We start from the raw sequence: 15,134 nt of genomic DNA, 5'->3' as shown, positions 1-15,134 counted from the left end.
TAAGAAATCCTATGGTTAGTAACTGCAGCCTCATACAATGCTGGCTTTGCTCTTTTGATTGCCCTTAGTGACATTTCTCCATTTTCCTTTTAAAGCTTTTAGACTGGTAAATCCAGACAGTTTTGTAAGGTGGTTTTGTTAATAGGATTGAACCTTTCCTGTTAGGTATGTCCCAGTCCAGATTTTGATTTCTCAGCTTCCTCAGTGCACTGTGTACAGTAAATACAAGGCATTTTATTCCTGTGTTGTTGAAACACTTAAGAAACACTGAAACCAAATCACCTCTTTTGCTCAATTGTTTTGAAAAAACATGGTCTTTGTTGGTAACTATTAGAAGAGCAACTTGTCCCTAGATCTTGAAAGAGAAGCAGTGTAAAGGAGGAGCATACTCTAGACCAGGGGTGTCAAACTCATTTCATACAGAGGGCCACATAGCATTCATGATGTCTGCTGAGGGCCGTAAGTAATGTCATTAGGCAAGAAGTGATGTCATTAAACAGGTCATAATAAAAAATAAACACTTTTTTCTCACTTAGGAACTCATTAACTGCAAATAACAAAAGAGAAAATATAAGAATCTTGATCATATTTCAAGATATGGGAAAGCCCAATTTTCATGTGGGCTGCCCTTTCAGCAGTAACACCTCAGCACTACTCAACAGCTGAAAGCCTGAGGGCTGTATAAAAAGCTTCCACGGGCCGCATCCGGCCCCCGGGTCTTATGTTTGACACCCCTGCTCTAGACCAGGGGTGTCCAAAGTTTTTGGCAGGAGGGCCACATCATCTCTCTGACACTGTGTCGGGGGCCAGGGAAAAAAAAGAATTAATTTACATTTAAAATTTGAATAAATTTACATAAGTTTACATAAATGAATATATTAAAGATGAACTTATATGAAGGTCTTGCAATAGCTCAAGGCCTATAAAAGTCCTTGCACAAAGCAAGGCTGGCCTTTCCTTTTCTGCCACTACTGCAGAAAAGGATGTGAAACAACAAGCAGTGGAGGGAACCCTCACCCTGCAGCTCAAACGAGAGGTCAAATAGTTGCCCCGGGCCAGTGTGGGCTCCCAACAAATCTCTGGAGGGCCAGAGGCTCATTGGAGACTAGGGGCTCCCTGAGGGCCACATTGAGTGACCTCGAGGGCTGCAAGTGGCCCCAGGGCCGGGGTTTGAGCACTCCTGCTCTAGACCATAGGGGCTTCCATCATTCAAAAATAGGACAGCACCCATACATGAAAAAGAGAAACAAAAAAAGAAGCGTGGCATTATTATGGTAAGAACTTATGTGGACAACAGTCCATTAAATATGCAAAAATGTATATTCTCTATACCTGTGTATGTATATGTGTGTAATCTTTCAACTGAGAATAACACTTCTGTGTGTATGAAGAAAAGGGCTCTAGTCCATGAAAGCTTCTGGCTCAGTAAAAGTTCCAGAGTAGAACTGTGTGAGTCTGTTGCAGAAATAACAAGTCTTGTAGCAGCTTAAAAGAATAACGAATTTATTTCAAGAGAATGCGTCTTCTTAAGTGGATTATAGTCCACAGAAGCTTATGCTGAAATAAATTGGTTTGTTTTTAAGGTGCCCCCAAAGCATATTTGTATGTTTGCTGTAACAAACGAACATGGCTACTTCCCTGGATATTGGTTTTTAGATTGGGGGGGAAAAAATTCTTGTTATATACAAACTTGTTTCAACTTTAGGGGTCAGTAGTTGGTGCATGTGGGCTCACTGGCCACACTGGTAGTAGTGTGGGAATGAAGCAGAAGGAAACAAGTGGTAGCTCCTTGTCCTTTTTCTGCAGAATTCTGGTCTAGCTGAAATATCTGTGAAAACTCATCAAAAGGTCCTGGAGCACTTTCAGACTGCTTCCCTTCCATTATGTTGGGGCTTTAATGTTAAACATAGAATCCTACCATTTACAGTGAATGCCAGTCATTCTTGATTGGGGTAAGCCAGGGTCAGGAGGAGTCAGACTTCTCAAAATGAGGTAGGTCTGCTCCTTGAGCCCCATTTCTCCACCACCGCCACCCCAATCCTCGATTGGAGCAGAACTTGGGCACAGTGTGGGTTTGCTGCACCCATATTCCAATAAGTGTTGCACAAGTGACAGTACTTTCTTTTGTGCATTTGAATTCAGGTAGGAGCCAAAAATTCAGTCCTCTTTCCCCCCACCCCATGATCTTGTAGAGTTGCTTTGCTTTCCTGTATTTTGTGTTTTAGAGGTCCTAAACTTATTCAATGGCCCCTCATACTCCTTCACTTGTTTTTCATGTTGAATGAAAACAGGTTACCTTGCTTTTCAGTATATTGGAGGAGGGGGCCCTCAATGTATGCATATCTTATGGTGTGTGTCACTATAACAGGCTTGAAAATGGAGCCTAGAATTTTGTTTTCAGATGAGGCGCATGACAGTTTCACAGATGGGAAAGTGCTTAAGTGAACAAAGTTGGGTGCTTTAGAGAACTACATGAGGCATGCATAGTCAACAGTCAACAAAACCTTTATTAGGCATAAGATGAGGCATTAACTAATTCACACCTCTGGGTTGTAAAACTCCAGTTCCAAAGTGGATGGAACGTGCAGGGGGATACTCGCTGTGACAGAACTAAAAATCTGCACACTCATGACCCTAACCTTATTTTTCCCCTCTTTCTGAAGAATGTTCCTTCTCTGTCAGCGTAGTGCTAAGGCCAAGATATTGCATTCACCTGCAACCTGTAATTCAAAGTTATTACATAGAAACTGTAACTTGACCACGTTAAGTGGAGGTGTACATCTGTGTTTCCATACTTGTGATAGGTGCATATTGCTCCATATACAGTAAAAAAAACAACAAAAAAACCAGTTTTTATTCTGTATGAGAAAGGCAAGGACAATTTTTCCTCATAGACCTGAATTCAACTGGGTGTTCCAGTGATCGTTGTCTCGATCAGAACAGTACACACCCGTTCATCTTTTGGCACTTACTCCTATGGGTTTTGGCCAAAGCAAACTGTTTCAAGCTGTTCCAAAACTTTCAAGTTGTACATTTTTTGGCTCTTAAGCTTACCACCTCAGTCAAATCTTGTGTATTGCAGTCACAAATGCAACGTGGCTTTTAAAAAAAAAAACCTTTAAAAAGTACGGAATCTCTTCTTGAGGATTTTATACCCCGAAAGCACATGGAGAGTCACAACGTTTTCTCTCTTCATTTGTTCAGAAGGGGTTAAGTATCTGCTTTGTGCAAAAAGAAAAATGTGATGAATGGCTCTCTACCCAGGCAGCCAACACATTGGCTCAGAGTGAGGGCGGTTCTCTTGTCAGAAGCATTTCCTGTCCTGGATTTCTAAGGATCTGGACTCTTTTAATTTTCTCCTGTCTCATTTTTTTGCTGTCCAACACACTGAACGTTCCCCATTCAGTGCTGTTTATGGTCTCTTTTTTTTTACCTGACTTGGGCTTGTGTGTGTTCTGCAGGGGCTAGCTTAGATGAGCAGAAGCTTTGAATATTTGGCAGAACACTTGTTGTTTTCTTGCTCAGTGGACTTCTAAAGTGCTTTCAGTTTGCATACAGCAAAGCAATCCTGTGTGATGCATAAAAGAGTTCAGCCAACATATTTCTGCAATCCAATCTTTATATATTGAAGAGCCTCATGTAGCTCATGAGTCTTTTGCTAGCCTTTTGCTAGTTGGTCAGTGTATTGCTTTTATCCAACACATCTTTTTGTTTTGGTTTTTCAGCTTTTTAATAAATTTTATTTCACATTTACAATTTACCTGCCTGGTCTCAGCTCACTAAGGAGGGAGAGGGTTGTTATGTTTCCCAGTATTACACTCCTGGTTATATTTAAGGGAAACTGATTTGGGGGTTCTATTAAAGTGAAGCAGGGAGCAAGGAGTGTTATCCTATATTCCTCCAAAGGCAGTGCTTCCCCATGTCTGCTGGCCTGTGACACTCCACCATGCTGCAGAGGAAGCATGAAGCTCCCAGAAGTGACTGGTGATGACGTCATCACCAGTTACTTCTGGGTTCAGAGTCTTGTGGGAGACCTACAAACGCAGGTAAGAGGCTCATGGCAGTTGAGCCCTTGAGGGCACTTGAAAACTGTGTATAGGACTGCTGCCCTACCAGTATTTCCAGGCATTGTGCATGGTCTTGTTGCTGTCAGGTGGGCAGCCTATGATACCCCAGCTAGTGCCTTGTGAGACTCCAGGATGTCGCGATGCACAGTTTGGGAACCATTGTCCTAATGGGTCCTTGCTGTTGCACAGCGTTACAATGATGTCTTCCAACACTGAGCAATGTTGTCCTAATCAAGTTCCAATTTAGCTGAGCTTCGAGCTGTGCAGCTGCATGGCCACCCAGCTTACCTGGAATACTGTTATCACTAACTGCTATATGCTGTGCCTGTTTTGCCCTCTGTCTTCTTTTACAACCGTTTGGACTTTCTGGGGTAACATTTTCTACAGGCACATTCACAAAAACATGAAATCCAAGAGCATGGGTAGAAATTCCATACACACCCGTGACAGTTTAGATTCCATGTCTGTTTGATTTGAATTATGCCTGTGTGTGTCCTTGTTAATGTGAAATGGCTGTGGCCACTTGTAGCAGTTATATTTGCCATAAACACTAACAACATTCACCACGACTTGGACTCCGCATTGGCAATGTCTGGTGATGCCCCATGGCACCTGTCAGTCCTGGTTTGTAGGATTCTTTTTAGCTTGTGGAACCTGAGGATGTGAACAGGTGGGAGTGCATCCCTGCCGGTCCTTCTGGACCTCTCAGCAGCTTTTGACACAGTTGACCATGGTGTCCTTCAGGGACGGTTGGCTGAATTGGGGATTGGAGACACCGTTTTGCGGTGGTTCCACTCCTTCTTGGCCAACAGGTCCCAAATGGTGGTCCTGGGGGACTCCTGTTTGGCACCTTGGCCTTTAGAGTGTGGGGTGCTGCAGGGTTCTATACTGTCCCCCATGTTATTTAACATCTATATGAAACCACTGGGAGAGGTCATCTGGGGTTTTGGAGTTGGGTGCCATCAGTATGCTGACGACACCCAGCTCTATCTCTCCTTTCCACTGGACTCCAGGGTGGCCATCTCTGTCCTGGAGCGCCACCTGGAGGCAGTTGGGATCTGGATGAGGGCGAACAAGCTGTAATTATATCCGGACAAGGCAGAGGTCCTCCTGATGCAGACATTCACAATGCGAATGCTGGACGATCGCATTGCTCTGAATGGGATTGCACTCCCCCTGAAAGAGCAGGCTCACAGCTTGACTCACAGCTGCTCCTGGATGCCCAGGTGTCAGCTGTGACCAGGAGCGCCTTTGGCCAGCTTCGGGTGGTGTGCCAGTTGCGGCCGTACCTGCCTCAGTCGGAACTGGCCACGGTGGTCTATGCCATAGTGACATCAAGATTAGACTATTGCAACGTGCTCTACATGAGGCTGCCCTTGAAAACAGTCTGGAAGTTGTAGCTAGTACAGAATGCAGTGGCTCATGTAGTTGCTGGAGGTCGGCGGTTTGACTCTCACGCTGCTACTCCAGCGGCTCCACTGGCTGCCGGTTCATTTCTGGGCCCAATTCAAGGTGCTGGTTTTGACCTTTAAAGCCCTAAATGGCTTGGGACCAGTGTTTTTGAAAGATCGCCTTCTTCCATATAGTCCGGCCCGTCCTCTTCAGTCATCGGGAGGGGCCCTGTTGGCTGTGCCGCCATTGAAAAAGGTGAGGGAGATGGCAGCCAGAAACAGGGCTTTCTCGGTGGTGGCTCCTGTACTGTGGAATTCTCTCCCCTTTGAGGTTCGAACAGCTCCTTCTCTGTTAATCTTCTGGCGAGGCTTGAAGACTTTCTTATTTCAGAAAGCATTTGATGCCTGATAGAGGGCATGATGGCTACTTTTTAAATAATTATACTGCTCATTTTAACGCTGCTGGCCTTGCTGTTTTACTATTTATTTTATTATTGTATTTTATAATTTTATGTATTTTAATGTATTTTATGGTTTTTAAGTGCTGTTAGCCACTTGGGTGCCCTTCGGGGAGAAAGGCGGATTACAAGTCCAATTAATAATAAATAATAATAATAATATCAACATTGGGACTCTTCCCTTGGAACTTCGTTACCATCTTCTACTTGGAAGTGGAAGCTAAATCTTTCTAAACACATATGACACTAAAAATATAGAAAAAAAGGGGGACAGTATGCTCAGGAGATTAGAGTGGATAGATTTCTCTTGAGAAAGCAGCCAGGAAGAAAGTGCTTTGCTGAAGGAAAAGATGTGCAGCCCCACCTGAGGGGACCTGCACTGTGTGCAGTTAGATTTGGCTGTATAAAGGCAGCACCGCTGAGCACTCAAATCACATGCAGCCTGTCTTCCATAGATAGATGTACAGAAATTCTGAACAACTGCTCTGATCTCTGCCCTGTGCTGGCTGTTGAACTACATACGGGGGAAAACCACATCATGTTCCTGAAAAATGTATTTCACCTAGCCCAGGCTCTCTCCTACCTGCCTCTATTAATATTTAGGCTCTTGGAAGGGGGGGAAAGTCTGTCAAATTTTGCAGCTTTGTTTTTAGGTTCGGGGTGCAACTTGCTCTTCCCTCAACCAGTCATCCGGGGCTTATTAAAACAAATACTTTTGGGATGCTTTGGCATTCTGAATTTCCCGTTTCCTCACACCCCTGAGTGAATATTTGGAGCTTTTTTAATAGTAGTGATGGCAAATTTACAAGTTATCTGAAAGGTTTAGAAATCCTGCTTGGCTGGCTTTTCCGCCCTGCCTTTTTTTTTTTTTTTTTTTAAAGGTAGGCCTCTCTGGAAGTATCTTAACTGAGGAAAGGGTGGAGCTTTGAAAACATGGGAGTTGGAAGAAGTAATTTTTGCTCATCAACTAGTTGAAAATATTTTAAAATATTAAACATGCACCTGAAGCAACAGCTTTGAATCCTTCAGTTAATATGCCTCCCACTTTGGTGCTTTTGGCTCTGACCTATTTTCACTTTTCCTTTTGTTCTCTTTTCCCCTCTTTCCTTTTTTGCATCCATAAGAACTTCTGTTAACTCAGTGATTCATACTGTTGCTTAGGAGGCTGTAGAAAATTTGGACCGAACCCCTGTGTGTACGCAAGTTCATATGCTTTGACTTAGACTGGGGATCATGAAAAGGTTAGGACAGCAGTTTTCAACCTCTGTGCCACAGCACACTACTGTGCCACGAGGCAGCCTCAGGCAGGGCCAGAGGAGGCAGGCAGCAGCCCTGGGCTGGAGAAGCGGCTGCTTTGACCCTCACACAGTGGAAAAAGGAGCTGCTTTGCATCTCCTGCTGTGAGCAAGAGGAAGGTTGCAACCGGATCCTCCTTTACCTAGGAGTAAGCCCCATTGACTATTATGGGGCTTACTTCTGAGTAGACACCCTTAGTATTGGGTATCAAGTCCCTTTGCCCTGCCTGCTGATTGGGCAACCAGAAAAGCCTGGAAGAGGTCTGGGCGGAGTGAGGAGGAGGAAGCTAGGGGCAGGCAAGCAGGTAGGAATCGAGTGAGCCTGCTGAGGCCACCAGCCTTAGAATGGGCTGGCTGAGGGTCCACAAAAGTCCCTTTTCCTTGTCAAGGTTGCCTGCAGTTCTCCAAAGCAACCCTCCCTGCCTTTCAGAGGAGGGGTATTGGGCCACAATCCTATCTGCACTTTCCTGGGAGTAAGCCCCATTGACTATAATGGGACTTACTTCTGAGTAGACACGCCTGAGCTGGGCTGGGCTCTCAAGTTCCTCTCCTAGCCCCACTTTCCTGGGAGTAAGCCCCATTGACTATAATGGGACTTCTGAGTAGACATGCCTTGGATTGGGCAAAGTGTCTACTAGTCACACTTTTTTCTGAAATACAGGAGCAGGCAATTGGGGGGGGGAATGTGAGGCAAGTGATTCTGGACCTTTGGAAGGTGCAGAGGAGTGAGGGGAGGGATAGTAGGAGAGGTGCTAACTGCAATTATGAGATGAGGGGGGAATGTCCCTGTGGGAGGGGGTGGGTGGGAGAGAGGAGGAGAGAGAAGTTCCAATTGCCTGCTCGTGTATTTGAGAAAAAAAGAGTGCAACCAAAAGCCCAATCCTGGGCATGTCTACTCAGAAGTGAGTCCCACAGGCACATTCCGCCCCCCCCCCCAAGTCTTTGGCTGCAATCCTAGCCACACTTTTCTGAGAGTAATCCCCATTAAACAAAATAGGACTTACTTCTGAGTAGACCTGGTTAGGATTGTGCCCTTTGTCATGTAATGATTTAATTGTATTAATTATATTAATTAAAAATTAATTGTAATATAGTAATGTAAGTAAAAAACTGGGAGTGTGCCTTGACAATTTAGTACCTTGACAGTGTGCCGTGAGCTGAAAAAGGTTGAAAATGGCTGCATTAGGGGATTAAACTGGACCAGCTTCACTAGAACAGAACTTGGCATGGATAAATATGCCAAGGACATTGTTTCTCTTTGGTTTGAGGCACCACTCTCCTTTTTTTTTCCCTTTTCTTTCTACTGGACTTGGAGTTGGGCATTTGACCAGTCGAATATTGTCAATCATTAACTTGATCAGAAGAGTAACTATAATGCTTGAATCATCAACAGGTTTGACAACTTATGCTTATTTTGAATACAAATTAATTTCATTGTTTCACAATAATCCTTTAACTTTTTAAAAAAGTAATGAATTATTGAACAGTGTTAGGTAAGGTTTCTATAATTGTGAGTTTCACTGAACTGTTCTTTTCTCTGACTTTTATCCTGGAACACCAGAGTCACCTCCAGTTAATTTTTAAAAAAATGCTGGTTTAAAAGTGACCTTTTGCCACTTATGACTGTTTCTGTTTAGAGATTCCAGTAGGGACCGATGGGAGAGGCTTTGCTCTGCTGCTCAATTTGTCCCTGAAAGCGACAGGGCAAGGAGCCCTCGCCCCTGCCCTTGCTAACAAGTACCACAACTTGTTATGAAATGATAAGCTGGACCAATGGTAGTGGTATTTAAGGCTTCACTAAATATTTCACACTATTTTAACCATCATAAAATAGGCAATCAGTTGACCAGTAATGGACAATATCTCAGATCAATGTGCTATACCTGTAACTAAATTTATTCCAGGAGGGTGATGTGAGCATGAGCAGGGCTTAATAAGAGACCCAGGTCCAAACCTGTCTCATGTTGTTGCCTGACCCACCGCACATTGGGTCAACACTTTCATCGACCTGTCTCTCAGAAAGGACATAGTGGAAATGGAAAAAGTGCAAAAGAGAGCGACTAAGATGATTACTGGGCTGGGGCACCTTCCTTATGAGGAAAGGCTACGGTGATTGGGCCTCTTCAGCCTAGAAAAGAGACGCCTGAGGGGGGGACATGATTGAGACATACAAAATTATGCATAGGAAGGATCAAGTGTATATAGAGATGCTCTTTACACTCTCACATAACCAGAACCAGGGGATATCCACTAAAATTGAGCGTTGGGAGGGTTAGGACAGAAAAAAGAAAATATTTCTTTACTCAGCATGTGGTTGGTCTGTGGAACTCCTTGCCGCAGGATGTGGTGACAGCATCTGGCCTGGATGCCTTTAAAAGGGGATTGGACAAGTTTCTGGAGGAAATATCCATTATGGGTTACAAGCCATGATGTGTACGTGCAACCTCCTGATTTTAGAAATGGGCTGTGTCAGAATGTCAGTGCAAGGGAGGGCGCCAGGATGCAGATCTCTTGTTATCTGCTGTGCTCCCTGGGGCATTTGGTGGGCCGCTGTGAGATACAGGAAGCTGGACTAGATGGGCCTATGGCCTGATCCAGTGGGGCTGTTCTTATGTTCTTATGAAGCAGTTGCTCAGGAAGAAGGGAGAAGAAGGTGGGCGGGCGGCAGCAAGCAACAATCTGCAACTTCAAAGTTTACATGGCAGGGGTAGTGAACCCCTCAAGGATGTCCCAAAGAAGCCATGTTGCAAACGATGATCAAAGCAAGTTGCATAGTGGGTTGATCACTGTATCCCCCCTGGCCCTCCCCAGTCAGCTACACCACTGTGAGGGGCTAAAGAGAAGGAAATTGGCTTTTACGTAGGAACTGCTTCTTTCATGGGAAGGGGTACTAGAGTGGCAAAGCATTTAAGATGTGGCTGTCATAGACCATCACTTTCTACACATTGTGTAATTCGGAAATGAAATCTTCCTGGGGTATTTAACATAAGTAGTGTTCTATACAGTAGAGTGAAAATCTTACAGCAAGTGAAATCATGCCTTTTTTATTAGAGGGTGCAATTAGGAGTTTAAGATACTGCAAGCAAAGTCTTAAGCTACACTCTCAGCTAGACACAAGTGTTTGAGTGAAAATTATTGGTGGGACTGGTAAGTCTGCATAAGTTACTGGTCCACAAAGATTTTGACCACACACATTTATATTTAGTCATATGTATTCACCAGTAGCCAGGAGGAAGATGTACTAACATTCCCCTGCAGTTTATAAAAAGCTTTGCTGTTTTGTAGAAAGCCCCATCATGGTTTCAGAGTATCTGTTTTTGAGCCATCTGGGACCTTGGACTGAGGAATCTGTGGCTTCTAGATACATATTTTGACAAAATCTGCCTATGAGCTTAAAATACCCACCCAAGGTTTTTGTTCTAAAATGGGCTTTTCTTTGTGGTCTTGGGTAGATGCCTCATAGTTTCTGATGAGTAACCACTGCAAGGTGGCAGGGTCGTTATGTGGTTCTTTAACTTTTAGAACTTCCAAAGTTTAGCAGTTCTTTCTCTTCTTCCTGCTGCCCATAGTACTGTCTCAGTGCTTACTATGTGACCATATAGTCTCACGCTGAAGTTTTGACTGCTTGAACTAGCACAGAGCAGCTGGGTTGGTGAATGACATCAGGGTAATATACACCTCTCTCGTGGAATGGAGGGGAGGGGAGCACATGCTTGCTTAGCAAATGGGCAGGATGCAGCTTTTGTTGAGGGCTACTGAGCTTTCTCTGGAGGCTGTTGTGCTTCATGTTTTGTCCTAACTGAATCATGTCCTACTTTGTGGTTTGGTGGTTGTTAGAGAAAGAACTGTGCGGAATAGTAGGAAAAGCAGCACTACAGCAAGTCCTCACTTAAAGTTGTTGATAGGTTTTTGGAAATTGCAGCTTTAAGCAAAATTATTTATAATGAAACCAATTTTACCATAGGCTAATGTATATATGTAAACAACGGTTGCATTTCTACGGCATATTTCTGACCACAAAAACATCACCAAGCTTCTAAATGAAGTCCCAAAACTCTTCTAATATTTAACATTAAAATAAATGTAAGCTTTCTGGGACAGAAACCTGGGAAGAAAGTGCAAACTCCACACAGACAGTGGCCCCGACCAGGGATCAATTTTTTTAAAAAATGAAAAAACTTATAACAAAACTGAGGACTTCCTGTACCTCAGAAGGGTGAAAGAGCACTTCTCTCCTTTTAGAACTGTGTTAAAAGAGCAAACAAGTATATGTACTCTCTCTCTTGCCCCCTCACCCAAATTTGTGAAAACTCTCCTGTGTTTAAAAAGGGCATTGCAGAGATGATGGAATGATGAACTGGACCACCAAAAGAGCCAAGATGGTGTAGTGCTCTGGGAGTTAGACCTGGAAGATCCAGGTTCAAATCCCCACTCAGCCATGAAGCTTCCTGGGTGACCTTGGGTCAACATCTCTCAGAGTCTTATTCTGCCTCACCTTTCTTCCAGACCTGCTGGAAGGAGAGGAGAAGCAGTTTTGAAAAGCAATGAAAAAGGATCCAAGGCTGAACAGATGCTTTGATGGGAGAGCAGTGGGTGGGTAATCATGGGGGAGCTCCAGAGGATTGGGGGCTTAGCCAAAATAATGCCTTCAATCTCCAGTAGAATTTACCTCAACCTGGAAAGTGTTCAAACTGTATAGGCCAAAATAGTGACAGTAGCTGTATTGTGACCCATTTGAGGTTGGGTTGCAACCCACATTCAAGTTCACTTTCAATACACTTCTATTACCTCAATACATTCTGGAGACTGTTGTTTGTTAAGGGTAGCTCTTACAGCTCTCAATTTCCTTAACAAACTACAGTTCCCCCAGAATGAGACTGTTGAGAGGGCAGGGGCTTCATAGCTTCCAGGAATGTCTGAATAATCTCTTGTCTTGGTTCTTGCTTTGCAGTTGATTGGTGAGATGTTGAATTGTGTAGATATTGCAAATCAAAGCTTGTCTTGGAAGTGTAAAGTTATACACCTTATACATTCTAACACCCTTTAGAATAAGAATATTGAAGTTTAGACCTGACCTTCAGTTTTAATTTAGGTTTTGTTTTGGTGGAAAACGGGAGGAGGAAAAGAAAGTGTCCCCCCCAATGACCTTTCATCTCTATGTAACTGCTTCAAATCTGGAGCTAGTAAACATGAGAAACTCTGCTGGATCAGTCCAAAAGTCCGTTTAGTCCAGCCTTCTGTTTTCCAGGATCCTGCAGAAAGGCAGTAGACCTACTCTTGCCCTCTGGCAATGGGTATTCAGTGGCATACTGCCTCTCTTCATTGAGTTGCCTCATAGCTAACACATCCAATAGCCATTATGAAACTTCTCCTTTATGATTTTGGCTGATTCTACTCATATGCATGCACGTGCACGCACACACGCGCACACTTCCATTTGTGTAGTAAAAATAGTATGTTAGGTGGTAGCTTGTCCAGTGTTATATGGAGTGCACCTTCTAAGCTTTTGGGAAAGGGGAAATCTGGCGTTGGGGTGTGTGCAAGAGATGCAACAACACAGGTAGGCAAGAGGTGCTTTGGCTCAAGGCTACCTTTAAAAGTACTCATCTCTTCTTCCTTTCTTTCATCCAGTATGTCCGACTGCATGCAGATCCCAAGGCTGCACCCCAGATGGCAAGTGTTGCCATGCTGAGTGCCTGGGCAATTGCTTGGAGCCCAATGACCCAGAGAAGTGTGTGGTGTGCAGGAACTTCAATCTGGATGGCAAGTGCATGGAGACGTGTCCACCCAACTACTACCGTTTTCGTGGCTGGCGCTGTGTGACTTTTGAACACTGCCAGGAACTTCACAACAAGTGCAAGATTGCCAGGGAGTCCAATTGCCATGTTATCCACAATGGCGAGTGCATCCCTGGGTGCCCTTCTGGATACACCATGAACTCCAGCAAGTAAGTACCTTCCTGCTAATTGATTCTGATGTTTGGTCTTTTACTGGGGCAATTCTTGCCTGATAAAGTCCCCTGAGAAGGACATTCTCATGTAGAGAAGTTTTTAAATTTGAAATGGGAGCTTATATCCGCATTCAACATCCCATAATGCAAAAGCCTACAGTACATTGATCAATTTGATCAGTGAGTTTCAAGTGAATAACTCACAATGCTGTTGAAACAAAACAAACAAAATAGGATTTCTGAATCCAAGAAGTGGTGAAGTGGAGAAGAAATTAGAATGGAAGTGTTGAAAAATTTTAGAGTTAATGTTTACAAATAGTGTTGTCTCTCCCCTTGCAAAGTTTTGTAACAGCAGAAAGTACTTAAAATCAGGACCACAGAGGTCAAACGTATATGTCTCATGAAAACTGTTTTGTTAGAGCTGGGCACTAGAGGGGGCTGCCATCTCAGCAAAAGAAACTCAAAGAGCTCTTCTAGGAGTTGTTACCTGACTATATTACTGGTAATATTTGGGAGAAAGTGGAAGTACACACCATCTAGAAAAAACTAGATACACAGAACAGTTATTTCCCTTAGGGCCATCTCGCAGACTTCTGAGGCATGCAGGGATCATAGTGGAAGTTTTGAAACAGCCCAGATGTTTCAGGTGCAAGCTCAGACCCAGATTTCCACAGAATCCCCATTTGCGCAAGGAGCTCCATGCAGAGCATTTCTCAATCCTGAGACAAATGGTGAAGCCCTTGTTCACATGGTGTTTCAGGTGCATGTTGGAGCCTCTGCATAGGTACAGGAACTACAGAATTGGGGCTACGGTTTCTAATTAACCAATTTCTGCCCGACCACAGGTGTATACATTTGATCCCCATTACATATATGCAACGTTGGGCAGAAATGGTTTAAACAAACATGTACTGTTCTGCCGCTTCCAGGCATTGGTTCAGAGGATGGTTGATTTCAGTTACATTAAGTATTAACAGAAAACATCCTCTTTGGCACTTTACGTAGCCGGAATCTATCATCCTCTGAACCAATGCTTGGAAGTGACAGAACAGTACATGTTCAGTTAGAGACTGCCCTTGTTGTAATTGTTAATCAAAAATAAGAAGTTAGTGCAAATGTACTCAGTATTGGTCTTCATTTTAGATATTAACCAAATTATCCTTCATAAATGTATCCTTATGCAATTGTTTGTCCTTCAAATGCATGGAGAACATTCATTCTTCTCCTGCTCCATCACCACTGTGTGTTTGTCTCCTCTCCGCTGCCCCTCGTATTGTTATAGTAATGCAGGGGTGTCAGTTATGCTCCAGTTTTCCAACTGCTCCTTCTATAAATGTACAGAGCAGCAAACAAGACTGGCATGTCCTCAGGGGAAAGGAAATGGCTTATTAAGAACATTCTCCGGAAAGATCAAATAATTGCCTGTTAAGTTGTTTATCGCAGGAGACCTCATTCCTCCTGGATAAGGTTGTGAAATTGAATTTCAACTGAATATCGATGTCTGGTTGTTAGCGCTGATGCACTCACTCTTCGCTTCATCATTCCAGGGTATCTTGTCATTACTTGAAGCCAGGGGTGGCAAACCTTTTTGTGAGCTTGTGCCCAAATTTGCAATCTCAGAATTTCTCTCAGTGCTCATAGTAATTTGGAGCTGCAGATTATAATTTATTATTATTGTATTTGTAATTTACAATTTTTTCAATGCAGAATGAGAATAAAAGTAAATTCTTGAGAGCATTCTTAAATAAGTCTGATTAAGCAATTAAGTCCTTCTGAATACTCTGGATCTGTGAGGATTTCAAAATGTGATCCAATGTCACATGTTCTCACAACCACCCTATTAGTGCCATACCTATTGTGAACACTTCTCACTGCTCCTGGTTTGTAAAAAAATCATTTGCTGCTTCACTTGGTAATAATGATAATATTCATTCATTTAGGACGCAATCCTGACCCCTTATGTCAGTGCTTTC

At 43.4% G+C, this 15,134-nt stretch overlaps 1 protein-coding gene across 2 annotated transcripts in view; it reads left to right on the top strand.

Moving 5' to 3' along the window:
- Nucleotides 1–15,134, top strand: part of INSR (insulin receptor) — an 81,165-nt gene that overhangs the window by 47,052 nt on the left and 18,979 nt on the right. For both annotated transcript variants that reach the window (XM_066634978.1, XM_066634977.1), the window contains exon 3: nt 12,843–13,158. In XM_066634978.1, coding sequence (XP_066491075.1) covers nt 12,843–13,158 — 316 coding nt within the window. The remainder of the gene's footprint in view (nt 1–12,842; nt 13,159–15,134) is intronic.

The sequence above is a fragment of the Tiliqua scincoides genome, chromosome 8 (assembly GCF_035046505.1).
Source record: "Tiliqua scincoides isolate rTilSci1 chromosome 8, rTilSci1.hap2, whole genome shotgun sequence".
NCBI classification, from domain to species: Eukaryota; Metazoa; Chordata; class Lepidosauria; order Squamata; family Scincidae; genus Tiliqua; species Tiliqua scincoides.
This window is presented reverse-complemented; position numbering and strand designations above follow the sequence as displayed.